The 22,074-nt window shown below is 36.3% G+C and overlaps 1 protein-coding gene across 5 annotated transcripts in view; it reads right to left on the bottom strand.

The window, feature by feature from the left end:
* Window positions 1-9,052: 9,052 nt before the first annotated feature.
* LOC145985353 (inositol 1,4,5-triphosphate receptor associated 2-like) overlaps window positions 9,053-22,074 on the bottom strand; it is a 283,782-nt gene continuing 270,760 nt past the window's right edge. For 4 of the 5 annotated variants that reach the window (XM_083119264.1, XM_083119263.1, XM_083119266.1 and 1 more), the window contains 5 exons: window positions 21,626-21,724; window positions 20,253-20,416; window positions 16,593-16,751; window positions 15,365-15,499; window positions 9,053-9,934 (listed from right to left, as the gene is read on the bottom strand). In XM_083119264.1, coding sequence (XP_082975390.1) covers window positions 9,673-9,934; window positions 15,365-15,499; window positions 16,593-16,751; window positions 20,253-20,416; window positions 21,626-21,724 — 819 coding nt within the window. In that variant the 3' untranslated portion in view covers window positions 9,053-9,672. The remainder of the gene's footprint in view (window positions 9,935-15,364; window positions 15,500-16,592; window positions 16,752-20,252; window positions 20,417-21,625; window positions 21,725-22,074) is intronic. The other variant, XM_083119265.1, reaches the window with a different exon arrangement.

Genomic DNA, 22,074 nt, shown 5'->3' with positions numbered 1-22,074 from the left:
AACACTAAGCGTTATATTTTAATAACTAACTAACTAACTAACTAACTCTCTAGCCTTCTTAAACCCGAAGGTTCATGGCTGCAGCAACACAGGCCTTCCATCTGTCCCTATCTTGAGCAAGATCTATATACTCTTTTCCATCCCTACCGATTTCCCTTAGGTCCATCTCGACGTTGTCCCTCCATCTTCGTCTTGGCCTTCCTACTGGTCTCTTACCATCAGGTTTCCCAACAAGAATTCTGAAAACTCCTCTATCCTCTCCCATTCGTGCCACATGGCCTGCCCACCTAAGTCTTCTTGATTTAATTATTCTAATAATGTCTGGACATGAATACAAATTATGTAGTTCTAAATTATGTAACCTTCTCCACTCACCTGTCTCCTCATCCCTTTTAGGTCCAAATATTTTCCTAAGGATCCTATTTTCAAATACTCTCAATTTATGTTCCTCTTTCAATGTAAGGGACCAAGTTTCACACCCATATAATACTACAGGCAAAATTACTGTTTTGTATATTTTAACTTTTAGATTCTTAGATATTAAACGAGAAGACAAAAGTTTATGAAGAGAGAAGTAACATGCATTTCCTGAATTAAGCCTACTTTTTATTTCCTCTTTAATATAATTTTCATTTGTTAATATTACTCCTAAGTATTTGAATTTGGAAACTGTTTCAAACGAGTTGTTATCAATAATTAGATTTTGATTATTACCTAACACTTGGTTTCGGCCTGTAAGCATATATTTAGTTTTCTCTTTGTTAACTTCCAAACCTATCTCTTTAGCAGTTTTGAAAAATATTTTAGCATTATTCTTAATTTATTCACATCATCCCCCAGTAAGTCTACATCATCTGCATATGCTAACAACTGAGTCACACCATTTAATTTTAGTCCTTCTTTAGTTTCGTTTACCTTCCTAACAGCATATTCTAAAGCAAAATTAAAGAGCAATGGAGATAATGCATCTCCTTGTTTTAACCCATCATGAATTGTAAATTTGTCAGACATATTAATACCCACACGAATTTTACTTTCTGTTTCACTGGTGCATATTTTTATCATACTAACAAGCTTCTTAGGTATTCCAAACTCTACTAATATATTATATAATTTATCTCTTTTGACCGAATCATATGCTTTTTTGAAATCAATGAATAGCTGATGGACATTTTGATTATATTCCCACTTTTTTTCAAGTGTCTGTCTGATGTGAAAAATTTGATCTGTAGTTGATCTGTTGCGTTTAAATCCACATTGATAATCACCTATAATTTCATTAGCATATGGGGTTAGTCTTGTTAAAAGAATGTTAGATAATATTTTATATGTTGTTGAGAGTAGAGAAATTCCACGGTAATTATTGCAGTTCATTTTATCACCTTTTTTAAACACAGGAACAATTATGGATTCTTTCCACTGTTGAGGGATTTCTTCTTTATTCCATATTAAACAAATTAATTTATGAATTTGACAAATTAATGAATTTCCACCATATTTAATTAACTCAGCTGGTATTAAATCAATGCCAGGTGCTTTGTTATTCTTTAGCCTTTTAATAGCATCTTTAACTTCAGTCAAGTTAGGTTCTGGGACTAAAGGTTCTGCTGTGTGTACTTCATTCACTTCTGATTTATCTCCTACATGGACATTTAAAAGGTCATTGAAGTAGTTCTTCCATCTATTTAGAATATCGCTTGGGTCAGCTAGAAAATCACCGTCTTTATCTTTTATCAAGTTTACTTTAGGTTGCCACCCCTTTCTAAACTCATTTACACCTTTATATAAATCTCTGATATTTTTATTTTTGCTGTTTGTTTCAATTTCGTTAATTTTGCTTTTCAAGTAATCTCTTTTTTTACTTCTAAACGTGCGGTTAACTTCTCTCTTTATTCTATGATAATTGTTTAGATTTGTATCATCAGAGTTATTTAACCACCTAAGTCTAGCCTGATTTCTTATTTCTATTAGATTATGACACAAACCATGGCTTACTTTTTCTCGGTTTATGGTATCCTATACTTTCTTTAGCTGCTGATTCTATTGCATTACGTATGTGCTCCCAATTCTTATTTACGTCTGTTTCATTTATATTTTCATCATCATTTAAATCCTGCAAAACATCAAATCTATTTGACAGTTTAATTTGGTAATCTTTCTTAATTCTTTCATCAGTAAACTTTCCTGTATCAAATTTTAGAACTTTTAGATTTTGTTGCTTATGATTTATCACTGAGAGTCTCTCTCTTAATTTAGCAATTACTAAATAATGGTCACTGGCACAGTCAGCACCTCTATGTGTACGAACGTCAATTATACTAGTATGCCTTCTCTTATCAATGAGAATATGATCTATCTGATTATGAGTTTTACCATCTGGAGAAGACCAGGTATATTTATGGATATCTTTATGTTTAAAAGTGGTACTTTTCACAATTAAATTCTTTGAGGTTGCAAAAGTAATCAATCTTATACCATTATCATTACTTAATTCATGAAGACTTTCTTTACCAATCGTGGGTTTAAATGTCTCTTCTTTCCCAATCTGTGCATTACAGTCACCTAACAGAATTTTCATATCATACTGAGAAAATTTATCAAAGACCTGTTCTAACTCTGTATAAAAATCATCTTTAGTATTATCATCTTTATCTTCCGTTGGTGCATGTATGTTTATTAAAATAATTTTACACCACCTACCCTGTAAAACTGCATATGATATCCTATCATTAATAAATTCTATTGTTTTAAGAGCCGAGATAATTCTATTATTTATGAAAAAGCCTGTTCCAAAATTATGATTTTCAGTACCACCATAGAAAAAAGTATAATATTTTAATAAGTGATGTTATTAATGAATATCGAGAGTATTGCTTATGTCTTGTAATGCAGCTATAGTATAAAACTTCACATTCACCCTAGTAAAGCACCAAATACACATTCTCGGAACACAGTATTGCGAATGAAGTGAGCGAGAAAATTTTTACATCCATTTCTTTGCAGGCTCTCAAGAATATTAATTTAATGAGGTGTCAATACTTTCTTAGGATCCCGAGATATTTAGCCTTTTCCAGCTTCTCTTTTTGCAAGTTCGGGGTTGAAAACTTGTGGATACCATATCGCTAAATACAGTCTACAAAATTTAATGTTCAAATTCTCTCTCTCCACTACAGAAAACCCTTGACAATCTAAGATTTAACACTTTATCAAGAGCTTCATATCTGCCCTTTTAAAGTTAGTACTCAATCCTACCACCAAAAATTCCATGCCAATTTTAAACTTACTGTTGATATTGAAGAGTGAATATAGCATCCTTCAAAAAATTAATTCTCAGTCTCCATACCACAATTTTCGCAAGTCTAAGACAATAGTAATCACAATAATTGGATATCCCCCCCCAATTTCATGCTAAATCCCCCTCTAACTAAAATACCCATCATAATCTATAGTTGGATACTGTCCTCCCCCCAACGTTTAATCTGAACCCCCCGCCAGAACCCACATGTGAATTAAGGCCTAATATGTAAGAATTGGATATTTATCCCCCCCCCTCCCCTTTGATAATACCTGAACACTTTCTTTTCTTCATCTAATGGATTAAATATGGTGCATTTAAGGTGTAAAAATTTTACATATATTTTGGAAAGATATTTAAATGTTGAATTTTATATTATTTGAAGGGTTAAAGTCCCCCCAAAAATCTCCATGGCACAACCTGCACCATAATTTTCCCCTGTGGGCACCCCTGGTTACAGAAATGATTCAAAGCTGAAGTCTTATTCCAATATGATAATGAAATAGACCATGGCTCTTCCATATAATTGTCTCTCATTATTTCTGTAGTATCGATTTCAAATGTATCTAACGGCAATTAAACAAACATCTTGTATAACAGGCTAAAAGTTAAAAATATCTTTGTGTAATAATTTAGTGATTATTGTACGTATACTTGTATGTATATGACAAAGAAGTAACATGTGTCAGAAATATGAAATTAACCAAGTGTGTATGTAAAAGTAAAGTGTTCCCCTGTGCTTAGCACCACGCCATGAAGGCGTATAGGGGGTGTGGGGGTAACGCCCCACATTTTCTTGATCCGGTCGTGAGTGGGGGTGATGTGATCAGCACCACGTCCCTGACGGCCTTTACCCCCCAGGTTTCCCCAGGTACCCATGTTATTCGACGCTGGGTGGGTGCCGGGGCCGCTTCCAATGTTAGAAAAGTTCCCGGATTTGAACCGGCCGGGGATCGAACCCGGGACCTTTAGCATGGTAGTCAGACGCGTTACCGACTGAGCCACCGTGGCCACTCAAGTGTGTATGTACACGAGTATAATTGAGAAGTACCAATTAAGTAAACTTTTGCTCTTTGTTGACATTCCATCAGGTAAATGATTAGCTGGCCTCTGTGGCAGAGTGGTAGCACAGCATGCTATGATATCACGGGTCCCGGATTTGAATCCCAGCCTGGGCATGGGTGTGGTTTGTGACTATTCCTTCATCAATTTCATCCTATCATCACTCATCCTCATCTTCGCAATTAGCCAAAAGTGGTAGGAAAGCGAAGAAAAATAAATCAATCAAAAGGTATATGATTAATCTTCACATCATCTTTTCAAACTAAGTATTTTAATTCAGGGTATCTTGTGATAGTTCCTAGATCAGTAGTGTCACTACATGCCACTTATCACTTTCTCCTGCAGAGGAAATAATCTACTAGGATTAGAATGATTTCAATGCCAATATTATTTTTTTCAATTGCTTGTGTTACTACACTGCTGCCAACAAAAGCCAAAATACATAGCTTTTATGAACGTAACCAATATTTTCTCATTTACTCAGCCACACACTGAACTAGTGTACTAATTTGTGCCTGAAAAAAAGCACCATCTACCTTTGATCTAATCGGAAATGATATTCTGCTACAGTAGTGTCCTGCCAAGCAGCTTTTTATTGGGCAATGCGTGGTTAGTGCATCAAGACCCATCATAACTGCCACTTGCCTTCCTTGATCAAAGTTTCATACTATTTTCAAGCACTGGCCAATTATGTCCTTACTAAAGAATCCTTTGGCCGCTAATTGACCACTATGAACACTGTGTGAAGAATTCTTCAGGATTCAAGCCACTTGCAAATTCTGAAAATCCCATGATGACTATTCTAAATCTTCAATGTAAAAGTGTTCATCTGAGTGACTTAATAACACAAAGCATCACAACATCCTTGTCAAGTTAAACAATTACAAGAAATCACTCACTTTTTGACATTCCAAACATGATTACCAAGCTCTTTCTGAATCTTGAACTTGGTATAACCATACACAAATCTTTACAAAGTTAAAAATTTGTGATAAAACCAGAAATGTATTGCAGACTTGTCAGAATGTGAAAATGCATTGGATTTGGAGCACAGACTGCTTGGAGTGGTGGAAATCCTTCTTGCCTTGTAAATCTATTGAGAAGATAAAATAAAAATAACCCATGGCACAACAGCTCGTGAGGGCCTAGGCCTACCTACGAACTCCAGACCTCATTCCCACCTGCCAAGGTGAGAAGTCATCTAACCAGTGGCGTCCCTGACCCTGAAATTAAGGTGTTGGCAAAGAAGGAATGTTAATCCCTCCCCCCTCATTTCTGTGAACCAATATTACAAATTTTCTCCGTACTTTTTTGGTGTAAATTTATAAATATTTAGAAAAACATTAAATTACATAAATTATTTTAAATGAAGTAAATACTTCATTTAAAATTTAATATATTTGAAGGGTAAGGAGAAGCAAGGACTCTTTAAACGAGAAAATTAATGTTCAATACTTCGCCATACAATTAATTTTTAAAGCACGAGTTTGCAACCAGAGGGATTGGTGGAACTCCCATCACCCCTACAAAAAAACACCGTGGACATAAGAATGACCCATTCATTGAAAAATCACTAAAATGCACATTCCCGGTTTTTCCCCTTACCCTTCATTTATTCTTTCGAAAAGTAAATTTTGAAAAATCAACTGCTCATTTCTTACAGTTACTTGAATTCCAGCTCTATTCTTCTTTAGAGAGAAATGCGCTGATCACCGCCTCATAAAATTTGGATTTATCCCCTTCTCGGAGCTTAGAAAGTAATTCCTTCTCGATGGAGATAAGACTTAAATTCGTCATCCGGTCCGGAGTTTGAGTAGAGTGGCAGAATGTGTGGATCCTCTTCAGTGATGAGAACGATCTCTCGACAGATGACGTCGTGGAAGGAATTGTTGCGATCAACACTGCTAATTTATATATTTCCGTAAACCCACCCACTAGATTCGTGTCCAGTAGATAATTTACAATCTCAATTGGTGTTTTCTCTGATTCTTCAGTGGAAGCTTACCAAACATAAAGTTCATTCTGCAGTTTGGTTAAATTAAACAGACTGCCATAAATTTCCTGCAATTTATGTACAAGATGGTGAGGAAAGTTCTCTCTTTTATTCAAGTAGCCCCGCTTTGTGGGACTTAGTAAATCAAAATATTGCAATTTTTCAAATGATGCGAGTCTAATTGTTATCTGGTTGCTGATATTATCAATGATTTCAAAGAAAAGCCACCGACAGTGGTCTTTCTGTGATTCGTTGTTCAGTCGCCTCCTTTTCATTTCAACAACTTCTTCCTCTTCTACTGCACCAGTTATAGAATTCCACAGTGTTTCGAAATTCTCACTTTCCTTTTACAGCTGTTGTTGAAATGCAGTTATTTTATTACTGCAATACAAAATATCAACATTTTTAGACTGCAATATACTGAATAATACGTCTGAAAAGGCAAGCAAGTTGGATAAAGCCTTTTTTTAAATATATTTTTGAAATCCTTCAGGAAGCTAGAAAATCCTCTTTGAGTCATTGCAGTCAAATGATCGAAGTCTCCACTTTTACTAACATGTTCAAAAAACGTAAGCAGTGCTTCTCTTTTGTCATTGACTGTCCACACTAGCCTAGAGGTAAAATTCCATTTGGTAGGAGCTAATGATGGGAGCATTCTGGACATGAAAGCAGAAAGTTCGTGTAACCTCTTTGGAGAATGAGAGAAAAACGTAGGCAGTGATTTAAGACCACAAAAGAATACCTTAAGCTCTTTGTTACATTCTAACGATTGTTGCAGCACCAAGTTCATGACATGAACATAACAATGCGTAAAAAAAGCTTTCGGATGATTTTCCAAAACTTTACTTTGAAGGCCATTCAAATGACCACTCATTACAGAATATCCATCGTATGTCTGGGCAATTAATTTATCCCCACACTTATATTTATCCATTATTTCAGTCATGTGACTAAAAAGAGCTCTTGCAGTTTTATCGGCGCTCATGTCATGAAATCCAAGAAATCTTTCAATGACTTTTTCCTGTGAGGCCGAAAAAAAACGTAACACTGTTGACACCTGAGATTTTTTGCTAATGTCTGATGTTTCATCAACCATGATAGCCACAGAGTGTCTTTTGAATTTCATTGTAGATTTCATCTCTCAGAACATCCGAAACTGTATTTATTAAACAATTTTGAATGCCTGCCGAAGTACCGTGAAAAATTGTAGAATTTAATAAATGTTCTTTTAATGAGGGATCAAACTCGGCACTTGCAATAAGGAATTCCATGTAATTGCCCTTATTTAGAGATGCTGCATTTTCCTCATGGCCTCGGAATGGCAGTTCTTGCTTTGCTAAATAGCAGACGACGTTAAACAACCTCTTTAATATTTCCCTGTTCTTTTTTACTTTTTCATTGTGTAGCTCTATTTCAGCTTTTCGTTGAGTATCCAAAAGAACGTCGATTCTAGTAGGGGTGGCAACAAAACTACTAAATTTAAAGAAACTATAAAGATGCAATTCAGACTCGCTGTGTTTTCTCACTGCATTATTGAGATGATTCAAATCCACATACCCTTGATAATTCCCAACACCTTTTTTAGTCTAGAATAATAAACATGTCCAACATTAAAATTTATTCACCACATCACACCCGCAAAGCCAGTCTGAAATTTCAGAGAGTTCTTTTCGAAAATGTCTCTCAAAACCTTTTCCAGCACCACTTTTTCCTTTAACACATGTTGACATCGTGAGATTCGGACATGGTCGACCATTGTCAATCACTTGTTTCTTCTCTGAATATGAAAGCGAAGAAAATGAATTATTTAAATACTTTTGCACAACACTTTCACTATTCTCCATCTTAAAATAATCACATCACTTCACACCACACGTTCAAGAAATAATGCACAACATTCACGAGCAAAACAACGTGGAACGTGGGACGAATGAGAGTCAAATCATTGGGAACAAATACAACGCCTTGAGGAGGTAACCATGCTGGTAGGTGGCAGGGTGCGCATGCACGGTCATCCTATGTTTTGGCAGTGGCAGGACGACGTATTTCCTCTCCAACGTCCTGGCAGTGCAGGACCGATCTGCCTGCCTGACAACCACTGCGTGCTTCGCTGCGTTCAAAAACTACCGGGCGCTCGAGACTGACAATTGAAGAAAAACGCTCAAAATCGTAATTTATAAAAGTATAAATACTTTCTTCTTTATTTCATTTTCCTTTGGCCGTTGACAAGACTTACACACCCAGAGAAATCGCCACTGCATCTAACCTGTTATCGGAGTGACGTGTGGTCAGCATGATGAACCCCCAGTCGTTGTTGTAGATTTTAGTTACCAGGTTACACTACTCATTTGTAGATCCCCAATTTTCTCACAATGGTGGGTGGTCACCAGTCCCATGCACAGGCTAAAATCTCAGAAGAAAAGCTGTTACGTTTCCACCAGGAGACTCGAACCTGGTGCGTCCAGTAGCCGAAGACCAAAGTATGATGCCTTAGAACGCATAGTCATGATGTGGGACTGATTTGCAGGTCCCTGCACTTGAACCTAGGACCCCACTTTAACTGATACACATTCAAAAATGTACTTTTGAATGATGATAATTTTCAAGAGTTGAGTTAGCAAAAATGACTACTTCATTGGAGAGAGCAATCACAGTACAGTGTCAACAGTACAAAACGTGGGAAAACTGTTTTACAAGACAAAAACTTTCACTTCTTTTAATGTATTTTCCTTTTTAAAAAAAACTTACATGATAATCTACCAACTCAACTGGGTCTATGTCCTGTCATTATCTAAATATTTGCAATAAAGAAAAATATTCAGTATTATTTCTATACAAAGTCTATCAATAAATATACTTCTATTGTACATGGTCCTTTTTGATGGTATCGACAATAACATACATATACTTTTATGTATACACTGACCAACGTGTCAGTAATATGTACTTCTAAAACTGTAACATTAAGTATTGTCCTGTAACACTTTTTTTTATTTTTTTGAAATCCACCTCTGCTCAAGGTTATTCTTTTTTTAAAAAAATCTAGATTTATTTATTTGGCACTACAGTCTATGTAACTGTTCAATACACACATTTGGTAATACTTACTTGGAAGATACGGTAACATTTCTCGACCAGATTATTGTGTGCCAACAACATGAGAACATGAAGGGAAGGTAGTCCTGACACTAAAACAAGAAACTGCAGTCTCACCCACGCACACTTCTAAACACACGCACACACACTATTTGCACTCAAGTCTTTACAATTGACATTTCGTCACAATGGAGTGTGACACATCACAACATTCTATAAACAGTAGCTAGTACGGCTGAGGACCTACATGACGTAAAGAAAGGTGTGGTCCAAACAGTTCGTTCAAATCTGTCCAAGAAATTGGCTGAGTTTGTCTCTCCTCGGCCGAAGTTGGCACGAAAGTAGACACAAGGCTAAGGAGGGCTGCGAAGAGTAATAGTCCTGTGATACAGTAGCGGATGTGAAGAAGGGTTTGCTCAAATCCCCAGGGCCAACTCAAGTTTGCTACCACTGTGCGTGCCTTTACTGAGTAATGCAACACTTGGTCCCTGCAAAAGAGAGAATTCACATGGGAGAGGTTAAGAAGTAATGTACTGAAGTACGCTTATTTGCAGCTTTTACTAACATCACTAGTAGGGCTCAAAAGTTGTGATGACTGAAACATTCTCAAAGATGCCCCGTAAAAATTAAATGACATTATGAAATAAATACACTGGAACCTCGATTTCAAGTTTTTCATGGGATGAAGATGAAAAAACTTAAAATGCAGGAAAATGTAAAATTGAGTAAAATTTTACTATATTTTGCTATGTTGGGATCAACAAGATTGAATGCTTAATACAGAAAAATGTAAGATATGGAATTTAAAATCAGGATTTCACTATACGACCAAATAATTGTGAAGTAGCAAACTGCAGTTAAACGTTAAAATTAGGACTGATACACTACTTCTTTGGAGCAATTACCGGTACCACTGCTACTACTTTTATTGACACTCGTTACTGAAAATTGTAACAATTTAAATAGTTCAGAATATGTATATAATCATTTATAAAATCCATTTTTCCCAGGCAGTCTTGCTAAAATAATTTCCATGAGCTGAAGAAAAAGGATGCACAAGAGACTGGAAAAACAAATACTGTATGTGCATAAATGGTAAAGGGGTCCTGGTTTTGAATGCACCAGAAATATGTAAGGGGCAGTCACACAATTTTGACTCCATGAAAGTGTCCAGTGGCATTTTTGCAGACTGCAAAACCCCAGGAAGAGTATCAGTGGGTATCGATGATTAAATATACCTACATATTAAATATATGCACTCCAATTTATATGCAGTGGAATCCCAATATTACATTCCTGGATTTTATATTCAACCTTTCTGACCCCACCAAGGCCATATGTTATAAAATTTCCCAGGTTATGCATTTTTCCACTTTGTAAGTTCTTTAGATACAATCCCCTGAATAAACATACAAATAAGGTTCCATTTTATTAACCATATGTCACAATAGTCCTTAAAAGCCAAGGCTTCCAAAGCAACATGTTTATTAAAGTATCAAATCCCATCACCACTTTTACCTGGCTTTATAGACTGGAGACTGCTACTAATTGTTTTCCATAGCCTTCCAATTTTCCTCACAATACAAAGTCTACATTAAAATTTTGGAATTCATACTGGAGATGAAACTCAAAACTGCTTGGAGTGTGTTAGAGTCATTCCATGCCAAATCAACACAGATATGTACAATTTTTAACCTGACCATCTCCGATTTTCATGAAATTTGGGGAGTTGAAACTATGCATGGAACTTAGTAACTATGAAAATTTTTAGTCTCGTGCGTCTTGTAATTGTTAAATTATTCAAGGTTAAAGTTTGCAGAAATTGCCTTTTTTGAGCCCGCTTAGCTATACTAAATGTGCTGTAACTCCGCCCCTATTTCGCCTAGGAAGCTCAAATAAAGCTTATTGTACAGAGAATTGAATACGCTTTCTAGTGTTATATAACAAGCCTACCTTTGGATAAAAATGTAATTTTGTCACGTGACCTTGACTTTTGACCTTGAATATCTCAAAACATGTCATCACCAAAAATCGTGAAAAAAATATATTTGGTCCCTCATACCATACTCTAAAACATACCAAAAATCATTCTGGGACTGCAATGGGATCAGAAAATACAAAATAATATGTGTAACTATGTGACTGATAAAAGCCCCATTACATGAACTATGAAGAGTCAAATGTCCCTTAACACCCCCTACAAAATGTGAAGGAGTTATCCTGGGTATAATTGGTCATAAAGAAATAGGTTAGGCACAGGGAGATCCCTAGCCATGTGTGTCAAGCGCAGATCCGGCATATTGTTGACCGCCATATTGAATTCAACGCAAAAATTTCAAAGGAAAGGGGGTTATGTGATATATCAAATCAGGCTAGAATTTCACGAGAAATGAAGTGACGAAGGATTTTCCAACATATATTTAACCAGCAAAAATTTATTACTGCATGCTTGTAACCATTTTCTCCTTTTCGAGGTGTTAAAAACAAAGCATTGGAATGCTCCTAACGTGTTAGGAACTCATCGAGATCACGCTGACATCTTGGGAGAGAAAGAAGTATACGCACCATTGCATATGATTTTAATCAGCTACATTCACCAAATAGTTGAATAGTGAAGAATATTGGGAAAAGTATCTCAAACAATTACGTGACACTTCCTTTGGAATGAAAAATTCTTCAGTGACGAGGCAAATTTTTTATGTTCACGGTGAAGTTAATAAAAATAATATGCAATACCTGTGATTTGCTCAGTCGAATGGTTGTTGCTGGTAAGCTAATTATGTGATATAATGTATAGCGAACGGAAATGGTTGGTCCATATTCAACAACGGAACCTTAAATGGTGAGGGCGTCTTGGATTTGTTAAGTGAACAGGTTTTTTCACCCTTGCTTACGGGATATGGCACTTTTCGAGAGTTTTGAAACAGGACAGAGTGTGACCACACTATATTTTCGCAATTTCTTCATGGTAAATGTCTAGGTAGATTGATGGGCAGATGGGGATCTATTAAAAGGCCTGCACATTCCCCAGATCTAACATCTTAGGAGGACTTTTACCTTCAGAAACATTTGAAGAGAATGGTGCATGCACTAAAAATCCCTGATATTGACCATCTGAGAGAAGGCATAGTTGCTGCATGCGATGTTGTTGCACATGCTACATTACCAAATGTTCTATGCGAGTGTGAGAGACGTCAACGAGTGTGCTCACAGGAACATTGACAACATTATAATGTGCATATATCGTAAGTGAAAGATATGTGTATAACTTTTTTCTGGCGTAAGATACATTGGAAAATCCTTCGTCACTTCATTTCTCGTGAAATTCTAGCCTGATTTGATATATCACATAACCCCCTTTCCTTTGAAATTTTTGCGTTGAATTCAATATGGCGGTCAACAATATGCCGGATCTGCGCTTGATACACATGGCTAGGGATCTCCCTGTGCCTAACCTATTTCTTTTATGACCAATTATACCCAGGATAACGCCTTCACATTTTGTAGGGGGTGTTAAGGGACATTTGACTCTTCATAGTTCATGTAATGGGGCTTTTATCAGTCACATAGTTACACATATTATTTTGTATTTTCAGATCCCATTGCAGTCCCAGAATGATTTTTTGGTATGTTTTAGAGTATGGTATGAGGGACCAAATATATTTTTTTCACGATTTTTGGTGATGACATGTTTTGAGATTTTCAAGGGCAAAAGTCAAGGTCACGTGACAAAATTATATTTTTATCCAAAGGTAGGCTTGTTATATATCACTGGAAAGCTTATTCAATTCCCTGTACAATAAGCTTTATTTGAGCTTCCTAGGCAAAATAGGGGCGGAGTTACAGCACATTTAGTATAGCTAAGCGGGCTCAAAAAAGGCAATTTATGCTAACTTTGACCTTGAATAATTTAACAATTACAAGACGCACGAAACTAAAAATTTTCATAGTTACTAAGTTCCATGCATAGTTTCAATTCCCCAAATTTCATGAAAATCGGAGATGGTCAGGTCAAAGGCTGTGTTGATTTCGCATGGAATGACTCGTTAATTATTCAGCTGCATGGGTAGCCAATACAGAAGGTTGTTCAGGATATATCCAAACGATTTTGCAACGCCACTGCCATCTGTGGGACTGAGCTAGAGTAACAGTGCAGCTGTTGTTATCAGTCTTGTATCACAGCTTGCAGCTGCCAGGTGTCATGGCAACAAAACTGAACCATTATTTGAAAGGGTACATCAAGGCCCTTTTCCATGTACATTTCTTGCATGACCGAATATTAAAACAGTGTCGGGAGAATGGTTTCACCATCTGAAAAACCACTGTGAAAGAGAGTTGTGTTCTGGTGCAAACAACAGGTGCTCATTGGTAAACAAAAATTTGCCCACAAAAGGCAACCATAAGAGAACGAACACCAGTGGAAGTATCGCCTGATGTGCTCCAAGAGATTCGGCAAATGGCATGCCAAGAAAATCCATCAACTCAATGTGAGATGGGCAGGAGGGGGCATTTGCTCCTTTCACTGTGAACACGACCATCCATAACCATCTTGGGCTGCGGTGTGTTCGTAAGGCCCACCACATGCACCACCACCTCCCAAGAAACATTGCCGAATGCAGGATCAACTGCAGAAAATTCTGAAAGACACCTGGTGGAGTCCAAGTGAAGGACTGTAGTCACAATGGACAAAGCACCCATTTACCTCTCTGGCAGTGGTCACATTTGGGTCAATTACACACCATAACACCAATGGCAAGGGGTGCTGGACACTTTTCAAAGGGGTTTTATGAAAGTTGTAGATAACTAAGGTAGACAAAAAATTAAGGCACTCTCCCCGGTCTTTGGAAAGCCTGAAGATTCTGATGCCCGTTCTCCAATTGAGATCTCCATCGGAGTTCCATGTAGGGCATCGTTTCTCAACCTATGGGGCATGGCCCACTGCTGGGCCCCTAGAGGGCATTTCGTGGGTGGCGAAGTCAGGTTCGAAAATGTATTTACTGTGTCTTGAAAACATAAGAGTAAAACTAAGAGAACAACTGATTGATATCAGCTGTGATTCTGGGATTAAAACTAAATTTTTAGATTCAGACTTAAAAAGTTTTTGTACATCTGGAAGAGGTGAGTATCCTGAACTTTTGGATGAGGCATTAAAGTTGCTCATGACGGTCACCATCTTATATTTATATGAAAAGGGATTTTCATCTCTGATTCAAGTGAAAAGCACAGTACAGAAGTACAGAAATAAACTTGACGCTCACTCAGATTTATGACTTAACTACCATTGTACACAACATACCCCAGCTTATGCGAAAAAGGCAGCTCCAACCATCAGATTAGCTCGGGGAGTATTTTTTTTTTTATTATTCAATTTCATCATGTGTGCTTAGTTAGATCTTAGACTAGAGTAAATTAGTCTTTTAAATTACATATTTACTTTTCTAGAATGAAGGATGAGTAATTTGTTCAAGCAAACTTAAAAGAGTACTCAATGTTAGCAAAAAATGATTATAAACTTTGTGCACACCCCTACAAGTAATTCTGCAGGTGCCATGCTTATGGGTCCCATGAAGGGTAATATCCTTCAAGGTGGGTCCTGGACTGAAAATGGTTGAGAACCACTGACGTAGGGTGATAGTCCACAATGTTCGTGGTCCGATAGAACACAATCGGTGGTGGCAGCATGGCATTTCATGAGGTCAGTACACATTGAAAGTTGTTTGGATATATCCCAAACAACCTTCTGTAAGGGTATATGGAGAAAGTATTTACATATGTATAAGTACTATTGTGAACTTCAGGAAATTTAGCACTCCAGATACGTACTTGCAACACAAATCAAACCAGAAAAGGAAAAAGTAATAAAGTAATAAGCAAGAATTTGCCAAGATTTTACTTCCATCGTTATGATATATGCTTACCGGAATGTCCTTTGCTTTTGTAGTAGGGAAGCATAGTTTTCAGCATCACATTTTTCCCTAAGCAGGATCTCATCTTCATTTTCTAGATTGTCTTCATTTTCAAAGTCACTGCTTTCGGATTCAAACCTGAAATTACTAATACCAAATGAAGTGGTTATCTGTTAACTATCTGCCAGAGTTATTTGACACACTTAACCAGCACCAAGTTTTTCAATGTACGATGATTAGTTTACCATAACTTTGAACTGCAAAGAACAATACAACTTTCATTGAGGATGCTTTGTAAGTCTAAAAAACACCTCTGCATGATGAAAAGTAGAAATAATTTTAACACTTAAGTGAGAAACACATGATAAATAATTATTTAATTGTAAAAATTGGTAAAAGAAAAACCGTGCAGGACACCAACTTGTATCATACAATGAAAAAAAGTTGCCCATCATATCAACTGTACCAATTTGCCACTTAGAGGCTGATTATTAACTGAGAAGCCAGATCTCATTCATCACATCCTCTCCTAGCACAACCTCACCAAGTGAATTCTGACAGTAACCACTTCGCCTAATTTGCATGTTAATATGCACATAAGTTGAACTCTGACAAAGGATGTCATATTTTGTACCAAACAACTTTATATCGAAATAATCTCTTGTTAAAACTGACCCTGAAAGCATTAAAGTTTGATCGCTCAATGAGGCAGTCATCTTGATTTGGCTTACAAAATCAGCACACTGCATAATATTTTTAGTACCTTTAGCTTCATGTATGATACTGTTGTCATATTATTTCTTACCAATCATTACTTCTTTTTGTAATGTTTAATGCTTTTACTTGTTGTCGGGCAGGAAAGTTAACTAAGTGAATGAAACCTTTTATGCATAAAAACCTCTCAGAATGGATGGTTTGAAATGTACACATCTTGATAGCCATAATCAATCACAATTCTATTTCTACAAAGTATTTTCATACTTTTCATCAGAACTGTACAGTGCTATTGTAGGGGTTCAATATAATCAAAATGAAAGTTGTATCTATAACGAATAGGGAAAATTCATAATAATACTATTAAAAACAAACAATTTTTCAGTCATCCAGTTACCATTTTCCAAATTCATACACAAAGGCTTGTACAGAATAGCTTCAAATAGTGTGCTTCTGTATAAATCTCTCCAAACATGTTACCCCTACAGCTTTCAAGGTATAGATATATGTATGAATGGATACTAACCTCTCGTACTCTTCATAATTGTTTTTGTGATTGCATATATTTTCCATTTTACAGTTGTTATTTTCTTCTACTGCATCACTTCCATTATCTGACCCTTTGTCACTGCCTTCCTTTACATTCTCCGCAATCTCTTTAATGTTGTCCATGCCGCTGCACAAACTGTAATATTGCAAAGGAAAACTTGACAAATATAGCAATAACAAACTAAATAGAAATCTTATGCGAAGTAAGTTAAAATGTATATTGATTCCTATAATTATTACAATTAGTTTCCTCCATTGTATGTACCAGTATTAACATGCATACAGGCTACTATATGGCGTACAGTTTTAGAAGCCATGCCACACAGAGGCTGTCCGTGGTGAGCAGCCAATGGCAGGGGTGCAACATTGTACAGTTAGAAAACTGTGGCACATACAACTGCGGTGTATTTTTCTTGCATGCAAGAAGTTTTCATAAAACTCGCCACTTTAACTTCTTCATAAGATGGTGCAAGACCTTTTGAACCTGACTGTCCAAGTCCCATAAATTTTAGTTGCTACAGCCGGAGTTATCATTTCTGGAAGCAACACGCCTCACTTAACACACAGAGACAATTACTCCTTCATTTTCCTTCCCTCTGTTTTTTCATTGCCACTGGCGTGTTGTTGGGAAAACAATGGGTGTTAAATTCTTCTCAATATACACAATGACCCTGCATTGTCCTGTTTGTTCTCCAACATTGAGTGAGTCTAGAGTCAGTTTGAAATCTTATATGCTGCAGTGATATGATATTATAATCCTGTGTAGAAATATTCACTATATTATTTCACTGTACTCATATATATTGTATATGCATTATATACATATACCGTGCGTCCTTTTCGATCTGCAGCCGAGAGATCGGGAGAAACGTGGCGGGTGGCGCTGACGGAGGTGCCGACATTTGCGGCCTGTAATGCCCGCATATTTTTATGGACATATGCAGACATTTATATAAATATTGCAAAACTAGCATTAACCTGTGTTATAAGAGTTGTTCAAAGTGATGTCCACCTACATTCACACATTCCTGGCATCGTTTGATGAAATTTTGATTCACACGCAAAAGTTCTTCTTCCGTAATTCTTCCTAGTTCTGCCCTTATATTGTCTTTTAGTTCGTCGATGCTATGAGGGTTATTTCGGTAGACTCTATTTTTCAAGGTTCCCCACAAATAATAGTCACACACGGTAAGATCTGGCGAACGTGAAGGCCATAAAACTCTTGAAATTATTCTGTCATCAAACACCTCCCTTATAGCGTCCAAAGAATCAGCGGCGGTATGGGCTGTGGCCGAATCTTGTTGAAAATACCCATATTGTCTCTCATTATCTGATAACAACTGAAAAAAACGGCGCGAGTATTTGTGTGCGGTACCTCTCTGAATTTATTGTGTCTTCAAAAAATATAGGCCCTATTATTCTTTTGGCACTTACAGCACACCACACACCAATTTTTGCATCGTGTAACGGAACTTCGTGTATTATTCGGGGATTTTCAGTGCTCCAGTATCTATTGTTCTGTGAACAAACATGACCACGCAAGTGAAACCATGCCTCATCCGAAAAAATTATTAACTGTGGATCAACAATACCATCTACAATATTCTGCAAAACCCAATTACAGAAATTTACTCTACTTACGTTGTCAGGGGGCCGTAATTCTTGCACTATAGAAACTCCGTACGGTTTTAATTTTAGTAGCTTAGTGGCTGTATGTGCTGATGATTTTGACACGCCCATCTCCTGTGAAACACGGCGTAGAGGTTTGTTTGGAGAACGTTCTAACGCTGCACCAATTTCATCGAGTTTTGCTTCAGTTAGAATCCGTCGTTTTTGCTTAGGTGTTTTAAAATTTAACAATCCAGTTTCTCGTAATTTAAGGACAAGACGTCTAACCGTATCTCTATGTGGAGGTGAAACGCCTGGGAATTTCTGTACAAATTGCCTACACATGTCTCGACACGAGTCTGTTTTCACGTAAGTGTCATACATAAAAATTCTTTGGTCTAACGTGAACCTTGCGGCTGGCATTCCAATCGTCTGACTGACACAACACACATACACACTGCAATAACACAAACAAGTAACGGCAAGTAACCAAGAATAACACTCTTACGCACAGTACGAAATTAACACGCTCTTGGTTTACATCTGCCTGCCACTATATTCACAGCTCTGTAGTCGCGAAGGAACAAAAAACTTGAGCTAGGAGATTTCGGATTGCAAGGAAGCTCACGAACACCATTAGCTTTTAACGGTTCGTCTGCAGCGTAATCTTGATACAGTGTTGCACATTCGAAACCTCCAAACGATCCCATCGACACAAAACTCTTTCAAGGATATAAACTTAAGCAGAACGTTACTGGTCAAAACTATGATTAAAATGTTTTACAGAGTATTATCTGTGGCTCTTAATACAATTTCTAAAGCGTATTTATTTGTGTATATAAGGGTGGAACTTGGAAGAATTACAGAAGAACTTTTGCGTGTTATAACACAGGTTAGTGCTCGTTTTGCAAGATGTCCACAAAAATAAGCGGGCATTACAGGCCTCAAATGTCGGCATCTCCGTCAGCGCCGCCCGCCACGTTTCTCCCGATCTCTCGGCTGCAGATCGAAATGGATGCACTGTATATAAGAAAGTTGAATATTGGACACAACGAATTCTCTGCATTTCCCTTCCACTAGCAGTTAGTTTGGCAACAGCGCAATAGCACTGGCTGCGTATTGGCTGAACTCATGTTCCTTCTAAAAGCGTACGTGGTATAATGACATTGACAATGCACAGCCACAGTTTCAATCCTCTGTTAACTTAAATAACTTTAAAAATGACTGGTTTGCCTATAATTTTATTTTTCACTTTTTAATCATAAGTTTTAGTATTTTTGACTGCTTGTAGTGCTTTTGAAATGAACATTAGTGTGCAATATAAAAACAAGATACAAATCCCTGTGTTATATAGTGTTTCTAATAACTTCCTCATACCTATTTTTATTTCATCTGTTCGTTGGTCGTTAATGAAATATTTGTTCTTTCATGTACATTTTTGAAACCTTTTAACTTTTAGTCTCTTTATTTCCCACTAGAGTGACTTTTTTTTACAGATAACAACATGATACTTCCACATATGGTGTAAAATAATATCAATATTAAAATATCTATATTTTGCTTATTCTCTAGAAATTTTCCTCCATTTCCTCATAATTCACTGTAGATTTTGTACATAATTCAATATTACAGGATTATTTCTAGCTCTTACAAGCATATAAACACATTTTTCAATGTAGCGTAATGGGATTTATAAATTTCAATATGCTTCATAAATGTTGGATGAAGGGAGCATGTGTTCTCCCGATACATTACATTGAAAATTGTGTTTATGTGCTTGTAAGAACCGCAAACTATAAGAGAAATAATTATGCAATGCAAGCAATATGTACATACAAGGAAAAAAATATAGCTATAAGAGGAGTAACATAAAATTCAAATTGCATGTAAAGATATCTGGGCTGTTTGGGAAAAAGCATTAAAGTTGAAAAATGCAATGTTTATTATCTTAACTGCAAACATTATTGACGTGATACATCACTGAACCAACAGGAGAAACTAGTTCTAGATTTCTAGAATAATCACTTACTCTGATTTCCCAGTGAATTCTGGTTTCTCTATGGAGTCGCTACTGGAAGAATACACATCACTTTGGCAAAGAGCAAGCTTCATCGTGGGAGCAAGAGATGGCCTTCGAGAGAGATGGTTGTACGATCCAACCCTCATCATGCCAACAACCTTACTTTTGCCCTCCTAGAAAGCAAACAAAGTGCATTGAAGTTATGTGAACACTTGTGGATATGAGCCAACATGAATTTTTGTCAGAGACTGGTAGAGAAAGATAAAACATTTACTGACACTGATAACCTGTTACAAAATGGCAACAATTTCATGAAGAATCTAAATGATTCATCAAGATTCTTAATTCATGATACCACAACATTGAAACAATGGCAGTGATTATGGAGGGCATTTAGGAACAGTTGTCTTCTCAGACTTCTTGCCACTAATTTTCTCTTAGTGCTAAGTCTTGCCTACCAAGAGAAAGCGAACTGTCCTTTGCCCCCCCCCCCCCTTTCCAGTTTTTGCACCCAATTACCGCTACTGCACTGAAATATCAATGCTATTTCACGATGGGCAAGCTTATCCATTTTTACATTAAGTATGATTAATTAGGTTGAATAATGGAAGTACATATATATTTGTAATTATTTTCTGTACTTTTCTTCTGGGGAAAAAAGTTGTTGTTTTTTTTGTCAGGCTACCGAAATAAATACTATGACATATTGAAAAATGATCATGCACATTTGTTCATATTTATCTATATTCCTCCAATTAATACAAATGATTATTGGTTATTACACTCAACAGTGAAGAAAGGCAGAAAAAAAGCATGTTTTTTATCATGCTCAATATCTCCATTTTTTACACACATTCAAATAGTATTAACACATGATAAGTAACAGTTCTACCCAAAATTATGCTACAAGTAATTACATTTTGAAAAATTTATTAGAGGACAGAATAGAGGGTTTGGAATTTGAACCATTTTTATTGCATTTTTTAAAATTTTGAGCTCATTTAACATATTACATTTTATTGAATCATCTTACCTTAACTTCTATCACTGTTGACTGGAAGCTTCCTTATTGACTGCATGCGTACATAAAATCATTTTCACATTATAAAATGAACATCTTTCTGCAGCAGGTAAAGAATAATGCTTAAAATATAATTTAAAGCCTTGTTTGCATTATACGATAAAATATTTTTTTCTTGAGCTAATCATCAAGGTGATTTTTGGAGATGTACTGAATGAGAGTCCAACGTTAGCTCTCAGAAGATTGGAAACAACTCCTGAAGACCACCTGGCTGATTACCAAAAAGAACTTCACTCCACCCTCCAAAATACTGCCATATCAGGAGTAAGCATGTAATGGATTAACAGCGATTTTGTCTTACCCCAAATCCTGAATTAAAGCCTGTTCTGTAACCTTCTGGTCCTGCGGGAGATCTTGGAAGGGCTCCAATGCTAAATCTGCGCTTGGAACCGGAAGCAGACTATCAAATAACATAATTCAAACAGCTTAGTAAAGTGAAATAATTGGCAACTAAATGAAAATTAAATATAATATAAATAGACACAATGGAAAATAATAAAAATTGGAACTGAAACTACTGTTTTGCAAGAATAAACTAAACAAAGAATTAACAGTTGCTTGTAAATGAAAAAAAATAAGAAAATTACATAATCAAAAGTAAATTCTTTAAGAATCATCCTGTTCAACAAAAATAGCATCAATAAAGTTAATATCACAAATACTCCTGCAAATTTTTCAGCAACTTCTACATTGTCTGCAAGAAAATATTGTATATTTTATAAATTAACTATGTAACTAAATTTATTGTCC

The sequence above is a fragment of the Lepisma saccharinum genome, chromosome 3 (assembly GCF_977018435.1).
Source record: "Lepisma saccharinum chromosome 3, izLepSacc3.1, whole genome shotgun sequence".
Taxonomy (NCBI): Eukaryota; Metazoa; Arthropoda; class Insecta; order Zygentoma; family Lepismatidae; genus Lepisma; species Lepisma saccharinum.
The sequence above is the reverse complement of the archived record's forward strand: the minus strand, read 5'-3'. Positions and strand labels throughout refer to the sequence as shown.